The sequence below is a fragment of the Ascidia mentula genome, chromosome 9 (assembly GCF_947561715.1).
Source record: "Ascidia mentula chromosome 9, kaAscMent1.1, whole genome shotgun sequence".
Taxonomy (NCBI): domain Eukaryota; kingdom Metazoa; phylum Chordata; class Ascidiacea; order Phlebobranchia; family Ascidiidae; genus Ascidia; species Ascidia mentula.
In genome coordinates, this window is record NC_138574.1 from 11,403,812 (window position 1) to 11,416,532 (window position 12,721).

The 12,721-nt window shown below is 35.5% G+C and overlaps 5 protein-coding genes across 5 annotated transcripts; all 5 read left to right on the plus strand.

The window, feature by feature from the left end:
* Positions 1–1,530: 1,530 nt before the first annotated feature.
* Positions 1,531–2,521, plus strand: LOC145914819 (uncharacterized). The gene has a single exon (XM_083002666.1). It carries the CDS (start codon positions 1,711–1,713, stop codon positions 2,233–2,235), a length of 525 nt encoding a protein of 174 aa, XP_082858792.1. The 5' UTR covers positions 1,531–1,710; the 3' UTR covers positions 2,236–2,521.
* A 2-nt stretch (positions 2,522–2,523) lies between these two features.
* Positions 2,524–4,900, plus strand: LOC145914818 (androgen-induced gene 1 protein-like). Its single transcript, XM_083002665.1, has 6 exons — positions 2,524–2,674; positions 2,855–2,989; positions 3,557–3,658; positions 3,802–3,914; positions 4,072–4,220; positions 4,392–4,900. Exons 1-6 carry the CDS (start codon positions 2,531–2,533, stop codon positions 4,421–4,423), a joined length of 675 nt encoding a protein of 224 aa, XP_082858791.1. The 5' UTR covers positions 2,524–2,530; the 3' UTR covers positions 4,424–4,900.
* A 118-nt stretch (positions 4,901–5,018) lies between these two features.
* Positions 5,019–6,885, plus strand: LOC145914820 (thiosulfate:glutathione sulfurtransferase-like). Its single transcript, XM_083002667.1, has 3 exons — positions 5,019–5,247; positions 5,529–5,633; positions 6,069–6,885. The coding sequence occupies exon 3, from the start codon at positions 6,092–6,094 to the stop codon at positions 6,608–6,610; it is 519 nt and encodes a 172-aa protein (XP_082858793.1). The 5' UTR covers positions 5,019–5,247; positions 5,529–5,633; positions 6,069–6,091; the 3' UTR covers positions 6,611–6,885.
* A 16-nt stretch (positions 6,886–6,901) lies between these two features.
* On the plus strand, positions 6,902–8,193 carry LOC145914817 (androgen-dependent TFPI-regulating protein-like). Its single transcript, XM_083002664.1, has 6 exons — positions 6,902–7,054; positions 7,196–7,345; positions 7,400–7,501; positions 7,559–7,671; positions 7,774–7,922; positions 7,983–8,193. Exons 1-6 carry the CDS (start codon positions 6,917–6,919, stop codon positions 8,030–8,032), a joined length of 702 nt encoding a protein of 233 aa, XP_082858790.1. The 5' UTR covers positions 6,902–6,916; the 3' UTR covers positions 8,033–8,193.
* Positions 8,194–9,700: 1,507 nt separating this feature from the next.
* Positions 9,701–10,710, plus strand: LOC145914591 (uncharacterized). Its single transcript, XM_083002413.1, has 3 exons — positions 9,701–9,794; positions 9,905–10,108; positions 10,181–10,710. Exons 1-3 carry the CDS (start codon positions 9,701–9,703, stop codon positions 10,708–10,710), a joined length of 828 nt encoding a protein of 275 aa, XP_082858539.1.
* Positions 10,711–12,721: the final 2,011 nt, after the last annotated feature.

Below are 12,721 nucleotides of genomic sequence, written 5' to 3' on the forward strand. Positions count from 1 at the left end.
TTTGTCTGTACTATTGGCCAAACAACTACAAACCTCATCCTGCCAAAATTGTATTTGACACTATAATTAAGCCACGTTTTAATTTTACAAAGTTTCCATCAGTCAAAACTATATTCAGTTTTTTGCCACTTGTTTGCTACACTTTCTGCGTAAAGTAACATAATTGTGTCTTTCTTTTGTTGTCTGCAATCAATGAGTTTTTAATATTGTTGTTTGGGATTTTTGTATCGTACCTATATAATATGCAATATAAGTAAGCAAAAACTGTGTATTACTAATAACTTTAAACATAAAAGATAAAAACGATGCCATGCTGTCCCTAATTCTAAGATTTATCCGTATTTGTTATTGGGCGTCCTAATTTTAGGCATTATAAATTCAATCCTTTCTCGTTTTTTGCCAAATTGATTTCCTTGACAGTCTGGCATACAAATGGTCATCATTTTCATTCAGCTACAGATCGTTATACTCCAACTCTGGCTATTGGCCTTTAACTACAAACCCTTATCCTGCCAAGATTACATCTAACACTAATCAAGGCCACGTTTTAATTTTGCAAAGTTTCCATTAGTCAAAACTATTCAGCTCTTTGGTTGCTAGATTCGTGTTCGTTAATTAGCCCTTTCTGTACACCCACAGGTAATAATTAACCCTGCGGCTATATGAAGTTTCCTGAACAAATTGTTCTCGAACAAATTGCTAATAGTGTGACGCTTTAAGATTTTACATCACCTACAACTATGGCAAGGACTGATTTGGTATAAATTAGACGCATATTTGAAGTATGTAACATTGTACTTCTTTTTAATTGCGGCTGAATTTCCCCGAGAAGACTTTGTAGGTATGTAACGGACCGAATGTGCATATGGGTATGAAACCATACATTATGTACGAAAATAGGATTGCATGCAACAAACAACAACCAATTTAGAGCAAAGATAAATTTAACGACAAAAAAATTATGTCACCGCTATGGCGAAAATACAATACGCTATTTGTAGTGAGACAAGTAATTTCTCGACCAATAGGACAATATGTGACTTCATTAAATATTCGGATTCGATCATTTTCTGTGTTCGTACATCCTTACAGTTTTAACAAGATTTTCTCTACACTTGCTAGTAATAGTAATCGATCCAACGTTTTACTTATTATGTGCAATTGTAGATTATCACTGATATAACTATTTTTTGACTAATTTTCCAACGCACGTTAAAAATTTGTAATCTGGAATCTGGAATCTAGTATAAATGACAATAAATACTCATTCAATGACTCATAAGCATCTTTACTATGACGTAGCATATTTTCTGCTTCGTCACTATAACATGCTTCGTAGTTTTCATTTTAAAACATTGTTGTGTGATATGTTTATTACTATGATTATGTGATAAATTCATATACCAGTGTTAATATGATCCATGCGCTGTAAATATTGTCAAGTTCTTTTTGGTTTTGTCGCATATGGCTACATTGTATGATGTATGACACGTATGATTTCCGCTGGAGAGAAAATGAGTGAAGTGGTACTACTTGTATAACTATAGTGAAAGATATTTGACGTATGCTGTCCACTAATCGGTGAAGAAATGAATGTTAAAATAAAATTGTTTTAACATCTCGTTTTCAGCATTTGCCCGTCTCATACATCATATTATTTGCAGCAAAACTTTGTGTAGAGGTAAATAGGAAACCTTGTTAATCAAAAACATGCAGTGCTATTTGAGGTGTGCTGCAGCCAGGTTGAACACCCTTCCAAAAGTTTGTTCACCACTGCCACAGAAGAGCTTAACACACACAAAATGCATATTGTCGGTAAAATCAGTGCAACCACAGATTTGGGGAGGTCTTGCTACTTCTGCGAAGACGTGGTTCACTATGGAAAAGAGAAAAGAATATACCCTGGACATAAATGACATGAAAAAGTTGTCTGAAAATGATAAGATTACTTTGATAGACGTTAGGGAGCCGGCAGAAGTTAGCGGAGGAAAAGTTCCGGCCAAAAATTACATACACGTTCCTATTGGAGTTTTCTATCCATCAATGAAAGGACCGGAGGAAGATTTTGAGAAGAAGTTTGGTGTAAAGAGGCCATCAAAAAATCAAGAAATAGTGTTTATGTGCAAGGGGGGCATCCGCAGTACATTTGCATTACAGGTTGCTCAAGACATGGGTTTCACCAATTCAAAGCACTACCCCGGAGGTTGGATCGAATGGGAAAAGTCGTTGGACTAAGCAAGTTTTATTTGCATGCTTCTTGTTATGTGGTTGATTGCTTCAAATCATTTTTTGCAAAACATGTATATTTGTGTATGCAATAATTTGCATCTCTAATCATGAAATATGTCGCTATTTATGCAATCATTGTCAGATGTTATTGGTGCCTCCTGTTTTGGGTGTTTCTCAAGTGTGTTCTTACTCAGTTTCTAAGCTGCCCAATTGCTTTTATAGAAATTAGTACATATGCATGTTTGTTAGCCATAAGATGTAGTTTTCACTTAATTATGTTCTAATTACAGAAGTTTTCAGAATGTCATCCCTAACTGTAGGTTTGTTTCATATATTTGGGCTGTTGGAATCTATATTTGCTTTAGGCACCTACTACTACTATGTTATTGGGACAATAGATCAAGGCTTTGGCGGACCCTGGAAGTTTCTTACGTTTCTTAACATGGTAAGTCTATATTAGTCTATTACTATATTGTTAATATGTTGCATTGCAATCATTTAGTTTGCTTTGTGTTTGTTTTATTACTTCAAATGTACAATTTATGCAGTTTAATAACCAAAAGTTACATCTGCATAATAAAGGCTATAAAAACTTTTGTGCAAAACTATGGTTTTGTTGTTACAGTGGATACAGATTATATGTTTTCTTTTGTGTCTGTTGTGTGATGTCATAGAAGTTTGCCAACAAGGAGATGTTTATCGAAAAATTAAAAAAATTCGTGATATCTTCTATGCCTCAATTGGTCTACCCAGTTGTGTAGTAAGTTTTTGTTTTCTTAACTGTTTGGTATGTGTCACTATATAGAAGCAGTTTGTGTTACAAATTGTGTAGGTAAAAAAACACACTTTTTGTAATGGCAAAAAAAGTTTGTATTTGAAAGATTTTTTTCATTATATTCATAATTTTAGTGTTGAAAATTGTTAAGTGCAACCCAATTAAACATCAACCTTCTGCATATAATACTGCATCAATTTATTTCTTGTTCGATTCAGGTTTGTTGATATTTTTTTTATTCCCAGTTAATGGTTAATGTCAACTTCCAGTATCTAAAGAATTGGTAATTAAAAAAAATCTTATGGTTCACTGGCATTACAGCCAAGAGATTGCAGCCAAACTGGGACCTGCCTTGTCATGCGAAAGCATGTAACACTCTGAGTAATTAAAAAAAATTGTGTCTTCCTTTTGTTGTGTATAATCAATGAGTTTTTTATATTAGTGTTTGGCATTTTTGGATGGTATATAATATATATATACAGTATAAATAGGCAAATGCTGTGTTACAAATAACATCAAACATAAAAGATAAAAACAAAAATAACATTACAGAATGTATTTGTCACATTTTGGGTTTTGTATGTGGTGGATCGAAACGTAATTCATCCTGAACACCTTGACGAAATCATACCTCCGTGGGCCAACCATATGTGGGTAATGACAACAAACTTGTTTTAACTTAATGATCTTGTTTTATCGTAATTTAATAATATTCTTTTCCTTACAATTTTGCTGCATAAATATTCATTGCATTATAGATATTTGTTAAAAAATGTTGTTTGTATTTTTTTTTGCAGCACACTGCAATTTTGATACTTGTTCTTGATATTGGTTTTACCAAATATACTTTCCCATCGAGAACTAACGGCATCATTACTACCTCATTGTTTGGACTTGGATATTTAACATGGTAAAACATTTTGTGTGTGGATGCTATCTAGAATTTCTTTGCCTACTTTTAGCTGTATTTTAAGCCTACTGGCATGTGGAAAGTGTGTTTGAAGTAGATTAATGCGTTGGGTGCATTGTAAAGTATTGTCAAGCCTAAAATAATCTTGATTTTTCAGGATTCTATATGTGCAGTATTTTGGTGGCTTTTATGTTTACCCGTTCCTTGCTCTTTTCAACACATTTCAGTTTGTGATGTTTGTGCTTGTTGATCTCATGTTTATGTGGGGAGTTTACATTGCAGGAGAAAATCTTAATCGACTTGCAGGTAAAAGAAACCTGTATTTTTTTGATTTTTTTTTAAGTAGCAAGCAAAGACGTGATAAAGTTGTTTGTTTTGTTTGCGTAGTAATATAGCAACAAAAATTTTTTTTTCTTTGTAATTCGCATAAAAAGCTACAATTTGCACACAATGCAAAAGGGATTTTTTATGTTTTAGGTAAAGAAAATGAAGAAAAAAAGAAAATATAAATGCACACAAAAATGGAGAAACTCAAACAATATTCACTCTTACTTTGTACTAATTATATGTCTGTTTGAGTCAAGAATGCATTTATCGACCACACGGAAAACAGAACTGGAACTGTTCTGTCATATGTTTGCATTGTTGCGACTGTAGGAGCAGATCATAAAAATGTTTTTGGCCGTGATTTTTTGAAGAAAGGTATATATAGGTAAAAAATGTACACCTTAAATGTTGTCAAAGTTGTTACTTGTTCTTCTCCTTGACTTCGGTTCCAAATTATTTGTGACATTTTTATTGTAGACATATTATGCAGTGTCTGTTGAATTGCATTTTTCTGTGTTATGAGAATATTTATTATACACACACTGATTATTTGTTTGAACACTTTTATTATGCTTTACTGTCATTTTATTCTTTAGTCATTTTATTTGCTGTGTAACTTTGTTCAGAACTTAAATTAAATTGAAATTGGATGTATTGTGTCCAGTGCTTCTAATTTTGTTCAAGAGCTTAATCATTTCAAAACAGTGAATTCTAACTAGGTATGAAAGCATTAGTGAAATAATGGTAAAAAACATTTCAAGTTGTTTAATGTTAATAACATTACAGCACTTTACTATGACAGGATGCACCCCATTTTTCTTATACAGGAACTCTCTTTATGTTTGTTTGGGATTTAATTTTTTGTTATTATAAACTACAATGTATACCGCACAGTACTATAAACAGGTGATGTAAAAATTGGTACTGAAAATGGAATCTATATTTGTTGCAGCAACTTTTTCAATCATCCAAGTTGTTTTGGACAAACACATCACTGTGGATTTGGGTGAGCTTTGTTTAAATTAAATACAGTAGTCCTTTCTCTGTCAAAAGGTTGTAATCACTGTGAAACCTATTACTTTTTATACAACTAAAGCCTATCAATGTTTAAAAGCCACTACTTTTCTCTTAGTTAATATGTTGGTTACTGTGATTTCTTTATTGTTTACCTTTGTTCTAATGGATAGCAAGTTAATACTATGTTTAGGTTTTCATATTTAATTTACTTAGTTTCCTATTGCTAGTTTTTTTGTGCTCTCGTTTTTTCACCGTAACTTTTATACACAGTATTGCCAAAGCCAACATGGAATGTCAACAACGCTATACATAGTTGTGATTTGTTTGCCATGTCTACATGCACTTGTCGGATTACAACCGTGACGAAGGAGCAAGGTACTGCTGTATGTTTGGTGAGAAAAAGGTTTATGGCCGTGACTTTCGTCATGCCTCGTCTTCGCATACCGGAAATAAGCTTTCCTCTCTTTTCAGTGCAATTTTGTTGTTTGTTTTGAAAGAGATCATGCTTTAATTTGCTACAAATTAAGCAGCGCAAGACAAATTTAACATTAAAGCGCATTGTTAAAAAGAAACTTAATAAACTGCTCTCTGCATTTTCAAGAAAGCTGTGTAAAACATTAACACCGTCTCCGCGGCAATGCTGCATTTTTAGCAGCAAACACTTGACCGCTTTTATCGTAAGCTATTCTCAGGAGCTATGTGCGGTTTCAGCGGCAGTTAAACGGAACTAGTGATAGCGGTAGTTGCAGCTACTTCAAAGTCCATTTAGACAAATCGCTGTTCTATTTGTAAAACTGTTTTATGTTGCAGGTTAAGTGAAGTGCATTCTCAACATGTTTCGCAACACCAGAAGCGTATTTTCAAGGCTTGTGATATATTCTACCAGCAGGACGACAGTGGCAAACCCAACACCGAGCAGCGCTTATCTTCTAATTAGACATAAAGCATACCTTAATTATGTTGGAGAATGGTTACAAGCAGAAACAAGGCCAGAAAACATTGTTGAAACAGATAAGTTGAAGGAATTGATCAACGATGATAAAGTTTTCCTCATTGATGTCAGAGAACCTGATGAAGTTGCTATGGGTCATGTACCTGCTAAAAGATATGTGAATGTCCCACTTGGTGTTGTGTTCCAATCTTTGGCCCTAACTGATGAACAGTTTAAAGACAAATATGGCATAGACAAACCACAAATGTCAGATGATGACATTGTGTTTATGTGTCTTGCTGGCATTAGAAGCACCTTTGCATTTCAAATGGCAAAACAAATGGGTTATTCAGGCAGCAAGCACTACCTTGAGGGATGGATGGGCTGGGAAGAATCCCAATCATCCCAAGAAACTGAATGAAATTGTTTTGTGCAAATAACTATCATTGTGCAATTGCATGGTTTAGAATTTGTCAAAAAGTTCAACTTTTTCCATTGTGCAGTGTTGTTAATTGTTGTACACATGCTTACATATATTGATTATTCCTATCATGTAAACATTAAATGAATACAAGTGATTCTTATTTACAATCGCTACATGCCACATTGTTTTCCGGCTGTTAGCCAAATTTAGTGTTTCATTGCCATTTATGTTTTTAATTCCTGTAAAATGTTTCAAATTTGTTTGTGTCAAAGGTATTCAATGTTTTAATAACTGGACAAAATAATGTCTGGATATGTTAAAGTTTTTCACTGTGCCTGCTTTGCTGAATCAATTTTTGCCCTTGTGGTGTTTTACCATTTCACTGGTCGTAGAGTTAACACCTATGGAGGGGATTGGAAATATCTGACATACCTCAATTTGGTGAGTTTTTGTATTTGGTTTGAATGAAACTTGTTTATTCATTTCACACTTATAATTTTGATTAACTTGTTTTGATAAATATACAAAATGCTTCAAAAACTGTGCGACAAAGTTTTCCACTATTAACCATTTTTTTTGCAGATTGTCAAAGCTGTATGTTTTACTTTGTTTTGTATCGATGACGTTCTTACTTCCCTATGCACGAAATATTCTTCTCTCAAAAGGGTTCAGCACATAACACAAAGAATAAAAACTACATTCTACTCATCAATAGCTCTTCCTTCTGCATTGGTGATAATTTTCACAAAACACTCTGCAAAAAAATTACATTCTGTTTCCTTTTAGCTGGTTTTTATCATGTTTTGGGGTATGTTTATTGTGGACCGCGAGCTGGTGTACCCAAAGCATTTTGACAAGTTGTTTCCTGTTTGGGCCAATCATGTTTGGGTAAATATGTGCTTTGTTTGGTAAATTTGATTTTAAAGCATATACCTTTGTTTACAGCATTCTGGTGTCCTGACAGTAGTCATTGAAGCAGTTCTTGTAAAACACCCCTACCCCAGCTACAGAACAAGTTTAATTATTTCCAACATTACAAGTCTCTCCTATGTTTTGTGGTAGGTTAAATTTGCTAAACTTTTATATTTTGTTGACAGGGCCTACTGACATATTATGTATACTTTGTAATCAAAATAATTACAGATCAATTTTGCCTGCAGGGTGTTGTGGGTGGAGAAGGTTGGGGGTGTAGTAATTTACCCCTTCCTTGGGAAGCTGCATGGCATTTGGTTTGCCTTGTTTGTGGTAGCTGAATTTGCTTTGGTTCAAGCCCTTTTTCAATTTGGAAAATGTTTGAACAACTTTACAAGTAAGTGTCTTGTAAATAAACTTCAACTAACATGTTCCGCATAACATTATTCTTTTATAGTTGGGTTTGACGGAGGAAGGTATTTGTCATCCAAGGAAAAAATAAAGTAATTGCCTTTAGGTGCTGTATATTATGCATTTTTTTATATGCCTGCAATTGTTCAGCATTTTGTTATGTGATACTTCACGGTTTTGTAATTTCGGACAAATGTTCTTCAATACCCCGTGCTCTTCAACGCAATTCTGTAATTCTTCAATAAAAGTTTTTGTGAGCGTAATTACTGTCGTCGCTACTGTGTCCAATTGTACTCGTCTAATGGCCACTAAAATAATTACCTAAAATCTTGCATTCTTATCATAGCATTATTGCTACGTGGTTTCTGCAAGTTGTTTGCAAACTGCCATGAACTCTTTGCGTTGCCAGTGGCGCAACAATGGGAGCGGCGGTCTTAGAGGTTTCGTATCCAACTAAGCGTCTGTGTTTGTTCTTAATGGGTTACCAGTCCAAGTCCAAGTTTGTTCAGTAAACCTACAGCAAAGACATAAAGTTAAATCTGCAAAACTGAGGACAACTAAATTGGCACTAGGTAAGCACAAATGCATAGGAGTTGTGTAATCCTGGTTTGGGGCAATAAAACTTTCCTATTTTTTTTTAACATGTGTCGTGTTTTTGGTCAACCTTTTCAGTACGGTGGACACATAACCCAAAAAAACAAAAAATTTCAATAAAAAATGATCGATGGGAACACATACGTAATTAGACTACAAATGATCCGCGGTAAATAAACTCACAGAAGAAATTACAATGCGTGCTAGTTAAGTCCACAATCTTTCCCTTCAGCAATCCGATGGCGGTGTTTTAAATTTATGCTTTAGCCTATTCCTAAATTTAAACCCTACAAATGTTTGGCTTTTCGGCACGAGGATAATATCGTGACCAAACAACACGATTCCGAAAGCATGTTTTGGGACCTGGTCAACATTTCCTTTTTGTCGGATATACTCCAATAACCTAATTTTGAAGAACCCTGTTTCCAGTCCATCTAGAAAACACGGCGCCAACAGCGTTTTGTTGGATTATCACCCAATTTCCGCCCATTGAAGCCACCCGAAAGAAATAAATGTTTTGAATATTGGACATATTTTTTGGGCTCCTTTTTAAACTTTTACCAAACCAATAAAAACGAGAAGGCTTTTTCTAATTTTAGTATTTACTTTTTTCATTTAAGACTGTTTTTGAAGATACAGAAACTGCGGTTTGTTAAAAATATACCACTAGGCACGATTTTAGCAAACATTCGGCAATGTTTATAGAACTGATTTAATCGCGGATTACCCTCAAGCTCCTGAGCCAGACGTGGCCATGTCGTTATCCTGGGAGTTTCTTTTTTCTTGCGTAATGCCGTATAAAAACGCGCCAGCGTGGAAACAATTTGCCACTGAAATGGGAAGTAATTCAAAGCAAGAAAGCGTTTTGGCAATCGATAGCTCATTTCGCGTGATTTAAAAACTCTCGCATTTCGATTATTTTTATATATATCGGTGTACTGTTAGGGCCCTACGCACTAGAGCTTTTGCCATTACTTGTAATGATGTGGAATCAGTTTACATTTTCACGTGGCTGTATCCACGTGCGCCAACAGGGCAAAAATCTATTTGCATGCGATACAGTCGTAAGAGGGAGAACTTTACAGACACGTAATAATAAATAAGAGATACTGAATAAAATATTGTTTCTATTGGTTGTATCTCTGCAGATTAGCTATAGGCCTTTAAAGTATGAGTGATAGTGAATCGCACGCTACACCTGAGAACATACAAACAAAGGTGCACAATTATCGGTCAAAAAGGAGTCCAAATTGGAGCACCAAAGGTGATACCTACATCACATATTTGTTTGTAAATGGTTTCTTTTTGTTCGTGGATTTTTTTGGTTATTTTATTGTAGCAAAGCATTTTATTGTAACGGAGAAATGTTTTCAGAAATAGAGGTGCTCTGTCAGTTTGTGCGTGAACACAAAAAGGGTCTTTTCTCAAGGAGTGCGAAAGGTTCGAACGCAAGCAAACAGCGTTTATGGGAACGAGTTACGCAACTGATCACAACCACGTGTGGCGTGGATCGGCATTGGATTCAAGTTAGAAAAAAGTGGAAAGACCTTTCATACTGCGCAAGGAACATGCAAAAAGGTTTACAAACTACTCCATATGTGTAGAAAAATATTCTTCTTTCTATCCATACTTAGCATTATTTTTCTATAGAAGCTGATCAAACCAACTCCAACGATACCGCCTACTCGTCCACTTCATCTGATATATCGTCGCCCTCAAGCATTCTCTCATCGTGCGAATTCCAGTCACTGGCTTGTGTCAAGGTGGAGACAGACTCTTCGTACAGTGTTGAAGATGTAACCGCGCCCATACAACCTCCAGTAGTGGAGTTCCAGGGTGAGGGACCACCAGCGGGGCTCCAGATATGCAGGGTATCAAGTCAATCTTCATGCGATACAAACGCAGAAAACGGCGACACTTCAAGTTCAAACGGTCCAACCGAAATGTCCGCTTACGAGGCATCACGCTTGGAGATTGAAAGGGAGAAGCTGGAACTGCAACGGAACTCCCTCGAGTGCCTTAAAGACATATCGTCCGGGTTGCGCAAAATGAATACAACCCTTTCTCGTTTAAAAAGACGTAGGAGAATGGCGGGTCATGATTCGAGAGCGAAAAGACGTCGAGCCATTTCACGTCGTCGCAATGTAAGCGCGTCTGAATCTTCAGATTACGACTTTTAGTGCTAATTATTTTGCCATTTGGTGCTTATTCTGTGTGAAATAAAATAGCTCCGCTAAATCAATTTGTTTCTTTTTAAGGAATGCAGGGTTGTATTCGCACATGAACAAGTTGGGCTATTAGACTTTCTCCACTTAACCTGAAACATGCACACGGAAAATAATTGAGCATTTGTCAAATAAACATTATTAGCATTAGCATTCCAAATGCCTTTAGGATTGTAATAATACATCTAATTCATGGGTGCAAAATATCTGGGCTTAAAAATTGACTTTAACAGCGTTCTAGCTTTGGTTTTCTTTTCAAAGACATCTAATTCAGGTTTGCATGCATCTAGATATTGCGTCAAGCAATTAATTGTGCTAAAACTTTCACAAAAGTGCAGAAAGGCCTGATATAAATTATTGCGACCAAGTATCAAAGCCAAATGCATTTATTTCTTTTGTCAGGTTTATTGTTACATTTTTGAACGCTTGATTCGGGTGTTCCTGATTATTAATTATTAAATCGCCTCGGGAAAAGTTTGAACCGCGCACACATTATTAGCCGGTAACTGAAGTTGTGTGCTGGCCAACCGCGGTACGCCGTTTCGGCGAATGGCGACACTAATTTCCGCCAACAATAATAATAGCCGAATTAGGGTTACATTTCAACCCGCTGTTTCCCATTCACGTTTGTTTGTGAAACCGGGAAACAATGAAAATCAATTGCTTATGCACGAGAACACAGGTTAGAGGCTTTGCAAGATTTGCCACCAAGTTAAACTGTTTATAGTTTTTTAGTAGGCTAGCTGTTAAATACGCATCTACCAAACATTTTCTCACATAACCTATGGCCTAAATCACCTTGGCCTAAAACACCTTGGCCTAAATTATATCTTTACCTTGAACACCCAGAACTATGCTTGGTTGTGCCTTTGATCTGCGTCTCGTCAAAAAATGTCATTACTACATTGGTTAATATATTTTGTTGCGGACAATAACGATCCCCTGTAGGCTGTATTACATAAATTCTTTCCCGCCACAATGTTCGTTCAGTGATATAGGCGCCTTGTGACGTAACAATGTCACAATTTTCTTTCCTCGTGTTGAGTGATTGAGAGTGGCAGTTTATATTGTAGGATAGAAACGGTAAATCAGTCGATGAAGTATGATGTTGGACGAATAACTCTTAACTGTATCGATATTATATTTGAATAAGGTGCGGTACGAAACCGTTTAAAATCAAAACCCTGATACCGTCCTGCTTCTACCAGTTATCAAAGGATTACTGAAATGTAGATTAAGCAGTTCTTGAATTCCACATATTTATACTGCGGCAGCTTTATTTTAAAACGCGAGTGACTGAGGCCAAGGATTTTCATACAATTGTTCAATCACCTTAAAAACGGGGTAACAGGATTTGCTAATTCGCGAGACTGTGACTACATAACAAAAAAGTCACAGGCTGCAATACAAGCATGCACTGTTACAAATATTTTTATTACTAATTCGTAGGCTAATGCAATCGTAATTTTTCATTGTTGTGTTGTTTATTTTTGTGTATTATCCTGTCACGCTGATTGGGCTAAAATTGTACAAATAGGGGTAGACTATATGGCCAAAAAGGTTTTAGAAGCCCTATCTTAAAATATGCAGGCTATTTCGTTCGTGCTAAATTAATGAAAAGCTTTTGTATTCATACCTGTTTTATATTTTTATTTAAAGTCAGTTATTACTTCAAACCCGTTTAAATGCATAAAAAAATATATCTTCCAAAGGTTCTGTAAAATTTAAATTTTTCCCGCGTTTTTGTCATGGCTTGTTGAAAACTCTGATTCCATCTCTCCATAAAACTGAGTGAGTGAGATCAGTGAATGAGATTGATTATTAAGATCTTTGCTTTAGTTTGGCGGGAAAATGTTTTTTATATTGGTTTAGGCTGGCGAAATGTTCTATTATTTGACAAAACATTAAGCCTAACAATGAACCATAGCGTCCAGCCTAGGACCAAAGGGTTTTTGTTCTGCGGTTA

Coding starts and splice junctions, on each gene's coding strand:
- LOC145914818 (XM_083002665.1), top strand. CDS start 2,531: ATGTCATCCCTAACTGTAGGTTTGTTTCATATATTTGGGCTGTTGGAA. Junction 2,990..3,556: donor TTGGTCTACCCAGTTGTGTA/GTAAGTTTTTGT, acceptor ATAACATTACAG/AATGTATTTGTCACATTTTG. Junction 3,915..4,071: donor GGACTTGGATATTTAACATG/GTAAAACATTTT, acceptor TTGATTTTTCAG/GATTCTATATGTGCAGTATT.
- LOC145914591 (XM_083002413.1), top strand. CDS start 9,701: ATGAGTGATAGTGAATCGCACGCTACACCTGAGAACATACAAACAAAG. Junction 9,795..9,904: donor TCCAAATTGGAGCACCAAAG/GTGATACCTACA, acceptor AAATGTTTTCAG/AAATAGAGGTGCTCTGTCAG. Junction 10,109..10,180: donor CGCAAGGAACATGCAAAAAG/GTTTACAAACTA, acceptor ATTTTTCTATAG/AAGCTGATCAAACCAACTCC.
- LOC145914820 (XM_083002667.1), top strand. CDS start 6,092: ATGTTTCGCAACACCAGAAGCGTATTTTCAAGGCTTGTGATATATTCT.
- LOC145914817 (XM_083002664.1), top strand. CDS start 6,917: ATGTCTGGATATGTTAAAGTTTTTCACTGTGCCTGCTTTGCTGAATCA. Junction 7,672..7,773: donor AGTCTCTCCTATGTTTTGTG/GTAGGTTAAATT, acceptor TTTTGCCTGCAG/GGTGTTGTGGGTGGAGAAGG. Junction 7,923..7,982: donor ATGTTTGAACAACTTTACAA/GTAAGTGTCTTG, acceptor ATTCTTTTATAG/TTGGGTTTGACGGAGGAAGG.
- LOC145914819 (XM_083002666.1), top strand. CDS start 1,711: ATGCAGTGCTATTTGAGGTGTGCTGCAGCCAGGTTGAACACCCTTCCA.